This window comes from Maylandia zebra, linkage group LG17, assembly GCF_041146795.1.
Source record: "Maylandia zebra isolate NMK-2024a linkage group LG17, Mzebra_GT3a, whole genome shotgun sequence".
In the NCBI taxonomy this organism is placed as follows: Eukaryota; Metazoa; Chordata; class Actinopteri; order Cichliformes; family Cichlidae; genus Maylandia; species Maylandia zebra.
In genome coordinates this window covers 26,443,075-26,456,567 of record NC_135183.1, presented here as the reverse complement: position 1 = coordinate 26,456,567, position 13,493 = coordinate 26,443,075, and the positions used below count along the sequence as shown (strand labels likewise).

Sequence of the window (13,493 nt, the reverse complement as noted above, 5' to 3'; positions counted from 1 at the left end):
ATGACCTGAACGACTGAGAACCTTAACAGACAGTTCTTCCCTTCATTCATCATGCCTGATTTCAAAACACCAAGATGGCAGTCGTGAAAACACTCATCTTGAGTCTTCATGGGACTACGGTGAGATCAGTTATGCCTCTTATGATGCTGTCCCAGACTTCAAAGCAGTATAAAACATGTTTGCATCCTGTAACAACTCCCACTTCCCTCATTACCTTCTGTGTATTTATAGTTTTGTATGACTTCTTATGTTCCTGTTAATAAAGACCTGCCTTTGAGTTCATTCCCGTGTGTCTAGAGCCGTGCATTTGGGTCCTCTCTTGCCTTCACACAGCCGCCGCACGACAGAACGACGCAACCACGAAATGGACCCAGCAGGCTCCGCCCGTGAGGGAGATATTCTCCGTGTACAGAGTCTGGTGCAACGAATAACCCGCGCCTCGGACTCACGGACAATTTCCGTCGGACTTAACGCCATAAAGGCAATAATCGAGGGAAACCCTTTCCTTCACCAGCTCACCTGCTATGAGGGCTTTATTGACGAACTGAGCCGAGCCAAGGAGGCATTACAAGCTCGTGAGCTGGCAGACAGTGTCTGTTCCCGGGATTCCACACCACAGCGACTGCAGACGGAGATCTCCGCCAGTCAGCCGCCGCAGCAGCAGCGAACTAAGCTCGCCGCGACGGCATCGCAGCAGCAGACGGGGCTCTCGGTATCGCAACAGCGGCTGCTAAAACGAGAGGGTTTTTTGGCGCTGCTGCCGCGGAGCCCTTCTCCATCCCCTCTCAGCTCTGACCGTCGCTCTCCCGCTGCTTTCCTAGCAGCGATGAGGTCGGATGATGAAGAGGAGACCGTCACCCCCGCATCATCACCGGTTTCCCCCGTCACCTCCATTCCCTCATCAAGGAGGAGACGCCGTCGCCGGTCCTCTCCTCAGCCGGATTCCGGGACTACTGACTTGAAGTCAGCATTTCCTGAGTTAGAGACACCTGCTTCTGTGCCCTTTACCTGTGTGTCTGCTGAGAATGATTGTTTTGCAGTTAAGCTCACCACTGGGGCTTTAAAACCTGCCTCCTTAGATGTTAAAGCAGTAAAATCCAAGACTGTAAATGTTCCTGTGATAGCTCGACCCCAGCTCGTTACTTCTGAGCCATCACCCCAGGGGAAAGTCCATTCTGACGTATTTACTGATTCGAATGTTCTTGAGTCAGGGGGCTCTACACCCACCACTGTTTTCCCTAGGTTTACTGCTTCCAGCGATCCGGAGGTAAAAGACTTTGTTTCATCTGCCTCTCCGGTGCACAGACCTATGTTTACCTCGGCTATTAACCCCTCCTCTGTCAGTATAAGCATGGTTAGCTCCGAAGAAAGAAGCTCTAAGACTGTTGGTGCATCAGCTGATCACATTTCTCTAGAGTCTGTAAACACTGAAGGTGGTGCATTAGTGCCTGTAAGCTACAGCTTTAGCACACTTAACGCTATGAAGTCAGAGCGCTGTTCCTCATCCGCTCACTCAGGGCAGGGAATTGATCTCTTGCAGACTGTTCTTTCTAGGCCCGCCTCCCAGGCCCCTTACGTTCTAGGGATAGCTGCGGCCCAGCACTCCCCTGCACCTATCTCAGTTCCCCAGGTGAGGGGGGCTGGCGCCCAGCTGGTCCCTGTTCCGGTTTCCGGGTCGACTGAGGCTCTGCTGGTCCCTGCACCCGTATCAGCTCCTCGGGTGGGGACAGCAGCCGCCCAGTCCCTGCCGAAATCTGTGCCAACCACTGAGGTGAGGCCCGCCAGGACCCAGCCGATCTCTGCACCTGTACCTGCTCCTCAGGTGGGAGCGACTGGTGTCCAGCAGGTGCCTGCACCTTTCATCCGCATTGTAGGCTCAGGGGACCCGACACCACCACCTGTCCAACATTCGCTCCCACAACCATCATTACACTCAGCTGCACAGGATGCTCTTCAGTCAGTCAGTCAGCCTTCTCCTCAGTGTACAGTCCAGCCTTCTCCCCAACCGCCATTACTACCACTAGTTCAGTTTGCTACCCAGTCTCCCTCAGTTCAATCTGTAGCTCTGTCTCCTGTGTCCCCCGCACCTCAGTCAGCTACCCCACCACAAGCTCAATTTTCACCTCTACCATCACTTCAGTCATCAGTTCAGTCTGCCACTCAGTCGCCCGTAGCTCCATCATCCACACCATCACCCGCTTCTCTTCCACCACAACCATCACGACACTCAGCCATTCAGGCTGCTGCTCAGTCAGTCATTCAACCTGTAGTCCTGTCATTAATGCACTCCTTAGCTGAACCATTAGCACAGTCACCGTTAACTCAGTCATCCACTCCACCGCCCACTCCACTGTCACCACAACCATTACTACAGCCATCAGTTTGGTCCCCTGTAGCAGTTTGGTCTTCTGGTCAGCTTAACATTCAGCCAGGGGTCCCGATACCCTCTGGCGCTACATCAGCTCCGGCTGGAAGCTCGGATGAGCCCATCCAGCACTCCGCGGCTTCCACGCTGCCACCTGCCTTGTCCGCTGGGGGTTCTGGAGAGCCCAGCCAGCCCTTCCCCGTCTCCGCTGGAGGGTTCGAGGGGCCCGGCCTCCGGTCCCGCTCTGTAGCCGCCGCCTTCCACACGGCCGGCCTCCGGATCTGTTCTGCCGCCGTTGCCGTCCGCAAGGGCTGTCTGGAGTCAGCCCTTGAGGGGGGGTATTGTCATGGTCCTGGGTCATTTTGACCCAGTGTTCTCAGTTTTCCTGTGGTTTTGTATTTTGTTCCTTATGTCCATTGGATTGTTTGGTTTGGTAGTTGGATTCCCCCTGTGTCCATGCTTTTATTGTGGTGTTTGTTCTGGTACCGTGTTCCCGTCCGTTGTGTTCTGTGTTCTCCTCATCCCCTCGTATTCATCCTTGTTCTCTGCCTCTCTCTCTGTGCTCATCTCTGTGTACTGTGTTGTGTTTAAGGTCCACATCTTGGTGTCAGTATTTTCAGTTTCGTGTCCTCCCTGCTCGGTCATGAGTAATTGTCTTCAGCTGTGTTCCCCGTGTGTTCCCACTTCCCTCATTACCTTCTGTGTATTTATGTCAGAGTGTCCCTTTGTTCTGTGTTGCGTCATCCTTCTAGGTTGTGTGCATTTCCCGTGTCTTCCCAGCGCCTCAGCTTTAGTTTCTCCCAGTATAGTTTTGTATGACTTCTTATGTTCCTGTTAATAAAGACCTGCCTTTGAGTTCATTCCCGTGTGTCTAGAGCCGTGCAATTGGGTCCTCTCTTGCCTTCACACAGCCGCCGCATGACAGTTAATACTTCTCATGGATATCTCAGATCTCCATCACAAATAAAATAATAAAGGGCCATAATAAGAGTTAGAAATCCATTGTTACCGCTCAAGCTCCAGTCTGGCCCTCTCCTCCTCCAGCCGAGCCTGGATCTCCATATTAAGGGCAACTTCCAGCTGCTGCTGTGTCAGCTCCAGCTCCCTGATCCTCTTCTTCTGTTGTTCAGCCTCCTTTTCCTTCACCTGCATCTCAGCCTGCATGCTGTCTTTTATCTATGCACACACACACAGCTACATAAACAGATGCACCAACAGAGCGGTATAAACTGACCTATTCCTGAATCACCTTTTCCTGGACTGTCATAACCATTTTTCCAAATCATTAAAGATGTGAATTTTATAATGACAGTCAACATTTTGCTGCAGTTCTCAAAGATCAAAGTCAAGGAGAAAAGACTCTGTACATAATTGGTGTCAAGTGGAAAACTTTTTTTTTTACCATCTCAGCCTCTTTCAGCTGTCTTTCCAGTTCCATCTGCACCTCCCTCTGCTTCCTCCGCTCTCTCTCCTCTGCCTCCCTTCGGCGAGTTTCCAGTTCCCGAGCATGCTGTGAAACAGATGAAAGAGCCATTGTTTGGTTTGTGTTTTCACCTCTATCCAGCAGGTGACACTAGGCCATCAGCTTCGAGGTTCAACGTATTGTGCTTTCAGCGGTGCTCTTCTTGATAACTTGGTTGAAGTAAGTGGGTATTTGAGTTCATGTTGCTTTCCTTACAGCTGTAAGTAATCTGCTCATTCCGCTTTTGATCTTTGGCACCAACAAGTGATTTGTTTCCCAGAGAAGTGCTGCTCACAGGAGATTTCCTCTATTTCAGACCATTTTCTATAAACCGGTTAGATGGTTGTACAGTTTCTGAAATACTCAGACAAGCCTGTCCGACACAAACAACAATGCATGTTCAAAGTCATTTAAATCCCATTTGACCTTCAGCAGGTCATCTTATTAATGTATACATGCCTAAATGCACTGAGCTGCTGCCATGTGATAGGCTGATTAGGTATTTGACCTAATGAGCAGCTCAACAGGTGTATCTAACAAAAATGTGGCCAGTGAGTGTACATGGTACTTTTTAAATGGACAAAATGAACTGCACTGGCAGCTGCCCAGTGCCACTATGACTTAGTTAAATAATCACTACCATGGATAGTTTGGTGCATGATGTAATTAAATAAATATTACAAAAAAAGATTCTTATAGCCCTCACTTACCTTGATAATGTTTTCAATCTCTAAGTCCTGTTTGTCTTTCTCTTTTTCTGTCTTCTCTGTCTCATGGATAGTCGAGTCATCAGATTGGCTGCCCCTGCTGCTGCAGCTGCTGCGGGCGCTCCGGCTGCGTTCCCGCTGACTGTTTTCCCGCTGGATCCGTCTCTTCAGTTTGAGTTCATGGTGAAGGGAAGACTTTCCCTCACTCTGAAGACGGAGGGCAGTTTGAATGGCTGAATACCAGATGTAAAATCTTGGGTATACTTTCCATTTAACTTTCCGAGTCAGACTGAATAGGATGGGTTATCTTTTAAAAATGAGGACTGGTGTAGCTTTACAGAGTAATTGAATACATGTTTCGGAAAATATGTTAATCCCTTTTGGATAAAGTGGCTGACTGACCTCCACCTGCCGGAGCACCTCTCTGAGGGGTTCAGTAGCCGATGCCATCAGCTCAGTATGGAACGCACCACTGACTGGGAGAGTTTTGGTCCGCATGAACTTTAGGCGCCGAGAGTTTTCCTGGAGGAAATCCAGAGCCTGAGAAGTCAAAGAAGACAGCAGAAATGACAAGAGCAGCTCTAACAACTTTTTTGATGGTTGAGAGAAGACAGAAAAGAGAACACAATAGATTCACGGTATATTAAAGCAGCAAGAATATATGAATGCATTACCTGCTGGTGCCCTGCAATAACCCTGCCATCTGGAAAAAGCTAGTTGGCCACAGAGCACACAGGATTCTCCATCCCCAGACTCTTGCAGTGCTCTTTTGCCTGCAGACTAGGGCTGCCACAAACGATTATTTTGATAGTCGACTAGTCACCGATTATTTTTGCGATTAGTCGACTAATCAGATCATCATCCATTGGATGTAAAACGTTCAGCTTATTGCACCAGCAGCATCTGCTCTTATATAACTATCATTAGCTTACAGCTTTAAGTGTTTAAGGTATGTGCTAACTAAAAATAAAGACAAGATGATAGTTTATTAAATTTTAATGAAATTTGCAGATTGTTTCGGTGAAGTTTAATAAACTCCTTGCTATCTAAAATATAACAGGACACCGGAGAATATTCTCGAGCATCTCACACTTCTGATAATCAGCTGTCTGCTTGACGTTTATTCAGCTGTGTAAAAACTATAACTTTAATCTCAGCAAAACAGATTTACTCAGGAACAAATAAAATACTAAAATAAGCCAAACAATAACATTTTTAAGTTATCTAAGTGACTTATATATCATGTTTAACCTGAGCAGCGAAAGACAGCGGTGTGTTTGAAAATGATCTGCCGGGAGTCCGGTGTTCTCACGGCTCTAGTGAGCCTTGCCCCCGCCTAGCTATCGAGCTAGTGGGTAACAGACGTCTCCGAAAACATCAGAGCGCTTTTGAAAATATGTGGTGTCTTGATAAACTGAGCAGATATTTGAGGTTTACACAGCTACATTCTCGCCTGAAAATATGTTAAACGTTTATTTTGTGCCCCAGAAAGAATAATAAGAGTAATATTAAAACTAACTAGCTGCCGCCATTGTTGGAAACTGAGCTAGGCCGCGCTATGAATTCTGGGACACCGCTTCTTCTTCGGGGTTTAACGGCAGCTGGCATCCTTGTATATGCAGTGCTGCCATCTTCTGTTTCAGTCCGTTATTACACTCTTAAATCCTACTACTTATTCCTGCGTCTTTTGTGATCTTACAAAGCTTCAAACGCCGCCTCGACTATTAAATCAGTCGTCGACGATTTTGATAGTCGACGTAATCGTGACTAGTCGACTAATCGTGGCAGCCCTACTGCAGACAGGCATAATTATACTGAGCCTGAGGTCTACCAGTGACTGACAGCATCCCACTGGGAACCAGTTCTGAGGCCTTCTGCATAGTCTCCGCTCGCACCTTCACTGCATACAAAGCTAGAAGATGCATAAGGAGTAAATACAGAATATTAACCAAAGTTGTGATTAAAACACCTTTTACAAGTGCACAAAAAAACCCAAAAAAGAAATCTTTCTACCTTCTGCAAAGTTCATCGCCCCAGAAAAGACAAGAGCAGCAAATTCTCCGACACTGAAACCTGCAGCAGCGACACACATCTCAATGGCCTGTGTACAGCAGGAAACAAGTCAAAAAAAAAATAAAAAAATAAAAATGTAACAGCCTCCCGATTATGACCGATATATCATTTATGTCACTGATACATCCGTAACTGAAATTAACTCAGAACAATTTGTTTATTTTTTTAAATGGTCATTCAGAATCAGAAGATTATTTACGGTGATGTTTTTGGTGGGAGTGAAACAACAATCTACTGATAAAAACAATAAAAACAAGATGTGATAATAAGAAATAACCACTGTTGGAAGCCTTATTTACTCTACCGCCTTAATCAGGTGCAGTAATTAAGGTTGAAATGAGAAACTTTGCATTTGAAAGATGCTCTTCTACTGGGCACTCAAAATGCTTTCTTACAACAAGCATCATTCATCCACACCTTCATACATAATGTGCGCACATTTTAAATATAAATTAATATTACTGTAGCAGTATTTAAAAAAAAAAAAAAAAGATAAAATGGCCACATTTAAGAAGGCAGGACCTGCAGTTATTGTCCTTTTTCCAGACATTTATCTGGCACTTACTTTGGGGTTTTCTTGGTTGAGTCTCTCCACAGCAGCCAGGGAGGTGACAAACACCGCCGGCTGACAGTGAACCGTTTTCTGCAGCTCGTCCTCGGGGCCCTCCAGACACAGAGACAGCAGGTCGTAACCCAGGATCTTCTGGGCTACGGTGAACATTTCTTTAACGTTGGGGTATTTTAAAAGTCCTCTGCCCATGCCCACAAACTGGCTGCCCTGACCGGGGAAGAGGAGCACGGAGCAGCCGCTGGGGTCTTTTTTGGGTCTCCGCTGAGGCGCCGCGGCTGGCTCGCTGTTCGGGGGAGAAGCGGGAACTTCAGCCGGAGAAGGGTAATCTCCAGCCGTGGAACCGGGCTTGTTGGTGGACAGCGTCCTGCTCAGAGAGACCAGCGACCTGACCTTCCCTCTGGAAGATGCTGCCATCCTGACTGCCACTGATGCCAACATGAGCTGTTCCTCATCCAACGACGTGTCTGCGGATGAAATAAGACGCACAGCCCGCCCGGACAAACTGTAATCACCGAAAGAGTCAACTTTGCTTGAACTCAACTCTGACATCTGCTCGGCATGACACCTCACAGGGAGACGAAAAGAATATTCAGAATACAATTGACAAATGCAAAAAAAACCTCTAAACCATTGACTACAGAGAGATTTAACGTTGTTCGGCAGGATAATGTTGACCAAGGTTGAATCTTTGTCCAGTTTAATCTATCCAGCTTATTCCCTAGCCATCCCACCAAGAATTATAAAAGACATAAATAAGGCGAATTTTAATTTCATATGGAAAAATAAACATCATTATATTAGTAACAGGGACTTGATAAAAGATTATGAAGAGGGGGGTTTAAAAGCAATCGATTTTGAAATAATGAATGGCATTTTAAAGATTAATTGGCTACGATCTTTCTTGAAAAATGATAATGAGATGTGGTTCTTGATGCCATCTCTTATTTTCAACAAAGTTGGGGGGATCCTTTTAGTATGTGATTTTGACATTTCTAAACTACCCATAAAACTTTCCAAATTTCATCAACAAGTTTTGTTAAATTGTAAATTAATGTTTAAACATAACTTTAGTCCCCACAATGTTCCATTGTGGAATAATAGGGTGATATTGAATCGGGGGAAATCTATGTTTGTGGACGAATGGATGACAAAACAAATTTGGTCTGTGACACATATAATGGATGAAAATGGAGATATACTTGAATTAAACAGGCTTAATGAGAAATATGACATGAGTTGCTCGTTCGAGCTCTATAAAAAGGTTTCACAGAATATCCCAACAGTCCTTGTAAATACAATAAAGAACAATTTTTCAAATATACAGACTACAAATTTACATAAAGTTAAACTAGATGGTCTTGACTTGGTTAATGGAAAATGCAATAATCCATTTTTGAGGAGGTATTTGGTTAACACCTTATATCCAGGTAGGACAAAATTCTCCCTGTTCCATAAATCTCTTAAGCTAATAAATAAGCCCCAAGCAATCAAATTGCATAGATTTTTAGAAGAGTTTGATTTTTCTTAGCCCCTTATTTAAGTTATGTGTCTTGTTTATGGAACCTCACTTTTAGAGATTTTATGATCCCCCTTGTCTTCTTTATTTCTGTTCCTTGTTTTTCATTCTTTTTTTTATTGTTATTTTTGTATTGGTTATTCATCTTTTTATATTATTATTATGTAGATGTGTGAATATGGATGTGTATGTATGCATGTGTATATGCATATATATGTATATGTGTGTGTGTGTGTGTGTGTGTGTGTGTGTGTGTGTGTATGTTTACTTTCAGTTATTGTCGATTTCATTGTGGTGTACAGGAGATGTGATTCTGTTCTGATTGATTTAATATGTCGCTTGTCTCTTTGAGATTGTCATTGTTATTGTTCTAAATAAAGTTCATTTAAAAAACAAAACAAAACAAAAAACCTCACAGGGAGACGCCATGTTGTTTATACGGAGTTTATTCTCGTCTTCTTCCGGTTGACGTTCAGGCTCTCTCACGGTGCAGCGCCACCTCAGGTCAAATTATGTCATGCTCTAATGTATCGTGTTTTTCTTTTCTGTGCTTTAATTTGTCTACAAAGTGAAAATAACCATAAGAGCTTTTAAGTATACACAGACATGCGCTTCTTAAATTTAGCTTAATTGGCTCCACAGGTAGGAAGTAAAAAAGTAAAAAAAAACTTCCTTGCTGTACTTAATTTTTACTCCCTACATTTTTAAACAAATATCTGTAGTTTCCACTCCGTATTTTTGACAGAGAGGAGGGCTGGGTAGCCGTAGTTTTTGTTGACCGCTGCGCTGCACAACATGTTTCGCTTTGTTACATTAGAGCCTGTGATGTTTTAAGAGTCTGAATCAGGAGCTGATGACATTACTCTGTAAACTCTCAAAGCACTTTAATAAACAAGCAAACAATTCCACCTCTTGCATTATTGCGTAAAGTTGACAGCGTGTCAGGCAAATAGGCAGGCTCCATCCCTGGCCTCTAGCGACTGTGGAAGTCGCTACAGTAATGTTTGCATCAGTCTATCAGATGAATCCCCTCCAAGTCCAATATTTACATCAGTTACAGTGATAATGCTTGGTGTCTACTTTCAGCCACCGCAGTAGAATGCCAGGAATGAATCTCATTGAAATTGTAGTTGCATTTGCTATTTAATTTAATTGTCATGGATGATACACAGACAACCCAACAGCAAACAGAGGAAAACAATGGGCCACGTGGGACACAGGGGCAAGGCAAAGTAACAGAAACCTAAAGCCTAAGAATATAACACAAGAAGAAAACAATAAAGAGAACCAAAAACATACATAAGAATAATCAATGAATATAAATGAACAAACACAAAACACTGGGTCACAGACTCAGTACCATGACAGTTAAATGTACATAATAAATACTTTAAATCAGATGACAATGTAGCTGACACTGTGTTTATTAGTGTGTGGTCAACCACAAATCTTCATACTGTCATCCATAGATGAGGTCTTTATACAAATGATGAAAGATAATGAAAGAAACTGTTTAATTGATATGAAATGATTGAATTATATGAAATATTATGGCTTTGTCTGCCAGAGTGTTTTTCTGTAAACTACTTTGAACTACTGGCAGTCAGTGAAGTCACTGAAAGGCAAGATTCTATGTTGTGTTGCCGTAGTTTCCAGAGTTTACTTATAAAGCTCACTTACAGAATTCAGTTAGAAAAGTCAAGCATTTGAAAGGTGCACATTTGAAGAAGTATTAACTCAATATTAACTCATTACGGTTTACATTTTCGATTTTAAAGGGTCTCCGAAATTACAATGAAAAAGGAAACAAGAAAAATTACCACTCCGGCCGATAAGAAAGATTCAGGAGATCAAGGTAAGTAAAATAATAAAATAAGAACCTGGTAAAATCCAAATCCTAGAAATGTTGACACTGTGTGAATCATTTTTGAAGCAATTGAATCATATGTTTGATTGAAAATAGCTTTAATACAAGATGTCTAATCAAAGGAAGGTTACCGGTCTTTTGGTAAAATAATGTAATAAGTTTATTCTTGGACTCAACAGTAAAAACAGACCAACAAGTGTCATCAAGATCTAAGACTTAGTAAACCTAGTATCAATTCGCACTGGTCAGTTTTTTTAATCCCAAGAATAAACTTGTGATCATTTAAGCAAAAGCAATTTCAAATTCTTTGCCATCAAACTGCTTCCAGTCCTGATGTCGGGGACTCTTTTTCACCACTGTGTTGTTGTCGTCGTTTATAGATTGTAAGAGCAGGACTGCTAAAAGAAAGGCCAGTCCTGAAAAGAAGACCCCAATAAAAAGGAGGAGGGTCGCTGAGCAGGCTGGTCCTTCCACCAGCTCAGATGTGGTCAAAGGAGTGAAGCGCAAGGTTGTGCAAGATGAAGAGGGCACAACAAAGAAAGCAAAGAAGGCTAAACTTCTCGACCATACGAGCGGTGACAAGGAGCAAGCATCCTCCTCGTTGGACTCTGGTAAAGGTAGGCTAATTAGTTGAATAAGGGGGTAGATTAAGTGTGGTTGCTAGGTTTAAGATATTGGTGTTTAGTGTTTGTGTCTATCATCCAGTGAGCTGATGTGCTTTTGGTGTTTTCCACATCTCCAGACTTGAACAACAAACAGGAGTGCACAAAAAATGGCAAAAGAAAGGCCACGGGAGACAACAGAGAGTCACCCAAGAAAAAAAAAAGGAATGTGGACCAGGGCAAAAAATCAGTGGCAGACCAAAAACGTAAGTAGCAAGCAGCTTGGGTTTTATATTCAGGGGAAGGGCAGAAGGAACATTTAGGCTACAGAGGAGAGTAATTTGTGTCACAGCTGTAATAAAACAAGATTTGCTGTTTTGTCTGTTCAGGTGAATTCCAAGCCAGATATGTGGAGGAGCACCAGCTCGGAGAAGGAGGCTGCGGAGCAGTGTTTTCTGGCTACCGGATAGAAGATCGTTTTCCAGTAAGTGTTCAGATGATGGTAGTAAGACAGGCAGTAATGCAGATAATGGATAATATCGTAAACTGAGACGTCTGCTGTGTTTCCACCTTTCATTATGTCATACTGAGGAAATGCTCACCAATGCTCTGTGTCTTCTAGGTTGCCATCAAACACATTCCCAAAAATAAAGTCTACTGCAAAGTGGCGGTAAGCGTCCAACACTTGAATTAGTTTTACATTACTGGATTGAATGCGGCGTTCCTCATCATCCACTTTGTTGTAATATTTCAGGATGAAAATGGGAAGATGCTCTCGGTGGAAGTGGCCATTATGCTTAAACTTGCAGGTGAAGCAGAAGGGTCAGTGGGAATATCAGCACCTGTGTCCTTGCTGGAGTGGTTCGACTTTGGCAAAGAGCTGATCCTGGTGCTGGAGAGACCTGTCCCTGCTGTGGACCTGCAAAAATACAAAGCAGAAAATGGAAGAGCTTTACCAGAGGACAAGGCCAAGGTAGGTTGACTGGGAGAGCCTTAGACTGTACAGCATTCAATCAAGGCAGAAAAGCATTAACTCATTATTGTGTTTTTCATCTTTTCCAGGTCATTCTGAAGCAACTAGTTGATGCTGTAAAGGAACTTGAGGAGAAACACATCTTTCATCGGGACATCAAGGGACAAAACATTCTGATTGAGACCGGCTCAGATGTGCCTCGAGTTCGCATCATTGACTTTGGACTGAGCTGCTTTGTTAAACAGCGATCTCTGTATCGCATCTTCTATGGTAACATATTCTGCTCCTGCTTTTCACAGATGTAACAATTTGTGTCTTTTGTTTTAGAAGAAATTGCAATTGTGTCTGTTTGTTAGGCACTCCTCTTCACATCCCTCCCGAGTGGTACATTAGGAGCTGCTACAGGTGTGGACCCACCACGGTGTGGCAAATGGGAGTGGTGTTGTATGAAGCGCTTCATGCACGATACTTTAGTACCGCGAGGTTCCTCACAAAGCAACTGAGCATCAAAAAGCGTCTGTCCACAGGTAAGAAAACTTCACACTTCCAGATTCACTGATGCCTTGGATCACTAGAACTATCATCTTCATCTTTTTGATCTTTTCTTTCTTTCAAGAATGCCGGAATTTCTTGGACGCATGTTTAGCTTTAGCCCCGGAGAAGCGCCCAACACTGGAGGAGCTCCAGCTTCACCCCTGGCTAAGATAACACACACAAACACACAATTCACACCTTATCATGTAAGTGTGATACATTGTAGTAACTTCCTTTCTTTTTTCTGTTGGACAGGAATAGATAGAGTGGGTCAATCTTAAAAAATAAATAAATAAAAATTTAGCTTTTTCGGAGTTCCTGTAACCCCCCCAGCCATCCCAGGAAAGGGGATCTCTCTTTGAATGGGCTTTCCCGAGGTTTCTTCCCATCGATCTGGCCCCCTGGGGAGTTTTTCCTCGTCTTCATAGAGAGCTTGGGCTGGGTCAGGAGCTCCATCAAAACTGTCTTTATTTGATGACATTAAAGTCATCAAATAAAGATGTGTTTTACTTAAAGTAAAATTTGATCAAAATAAAACTTGTTTAATTCATCTTTGCTGAAGATTCTCCTTCATTACTATTTTGTTTTGTTTTTTTTACCCATGGTGCATTTTGACAAATAAGAAAACTGAATCAGGTTAAAGTGTGCACAAAGACAGTCACACTGCAAATGATCTGAAGACTTGCATCTGTTGCTCTAACCCCCAACTAGTTTAGACAGATTTCCTGGTTCTACCAGAGGTTTTTTCCTTCAAGAAGGGAGTTTTTCCTTCCCACTGTTGCTGAGTGTTTGCTCATAGTGGGTTGTAAAAGCATAAAAGTTA

At 43.5% G+C, this 13,493-nt stretch overlaps 2 protein-coding genes across 2 annotated transcripts; one reads left to right on the top strand and one right to left on the bottom strand.

Moving 5' to 3' along the window:
- Positions 1 to 3,363: 3,363 nt before the first annotated feature.
- LOC106674896 (uncharacterized) lies at positions 3,364 to 7,751 on the bottom strand. Its single transcript, XM_076875603.1, has 6 exons — positions 7,173 to 7,751; positions 6,548 to 6,635; positions 6,329 to 6,446; positions 4,538 to 4,823; positions 3,768 to 3,875; positions 3,364 to 3,541 (listed from the first exon to the last, which is right to left on the bottom strand). The coding sequence occupies exons 1-6, from the start codon at positions 7,725 to 7,727 to the stop codon at positions 3,371 to 3,373; spliced, it is 1,326 nt and encodes a 441-aa protein (XP_076731718.1). The 5' UTR covers positions 7,728 to 7,751; the 3' UTR covers positions 3,364 to 3,370.
- Positions 7,752 to 9,959: 2,208 nt separating this feature from the next.
- Positions 9,960 to 13,220, top strand: LOC112436254 (serine/threonine-protein kinase pim-1-like). Its single transcript, XM_024805659.2, has 9 exons — positions 9,960 to 10,549; positions 10,942 to 11,178; positions 11,304 to 11,429; positions 11,553 to 11,647; positions 11,786 to 11,833; positions 11,918 to 12,136; positions 12,226 to 12,406; positions 12,493 to 12,663; positions 12,753 to 13,220. Exons 1-9 carry the CDS (start codon positions 10,489 to 10,491, stop codon positions 12,842 to 12,844), a joined length of 1,230 nt encoding a protein of 409 aa, XP_024661427.2. The 5' UTR covers positions 9,960 to 10,488; the 3' UTR covers positions 12,845 to 13,220.
- Positions 13,221 to 13,493: the final 273 nt, after the last annotated feature.

What these genes read in the sequence shown, in the direction of transcription:
- LOC106674896 (XM_076875603.1), bottom strand. Translation starts at nt 7,727, where the DNA reads ATGTCAGAGTTGAGTTCAAGCAAAGTTGACTCTTTCGGTGATTACAGT. An exon ending in TCAACCAAGAAAACCCCAAA is followed by an intron (nt 6,636 to 7,172) that starts GTAAGTGCCAGA and finishes TGCTGTACACAG; the next exon opens with GCCATTGAGATGTGTGTCGC. An exon ending in AGATTGAAAACATTATCAAG is followed by an intron (nt 3,876 to 4,537) that starts GTAAGTGAGGGC and finishes TCTGTTTCACAG; the next exon opens with CATGCTCGGGAACTGGAAAC.
- LOC112436254 (XM_024805659.2), top strand. Translation starts at nt 10,489, where the DNA reads ATGAAAAAGGAAACAAGAAAAATTACCACTCCGGCCGATAAGAAAGAT. An exon ending in GAAAGATTCAGGAGATCAAG is followed by an intron (nt 10,550 to 10,941) that starts GTAAGTAAAATA and finishes CGTCGTTTATAG; the next exon opens with ATTGTAAGAGCAGGACTGCT. An exon ending in CTCGTTGGACTCTGGTAAAG is followed by an intron (nt 11,179 to 11,303) that starts GTAGGCTAATTA and finishes CCACATCTCCAG; the next exon opens with ACTTGAACAACAAACAGGAG.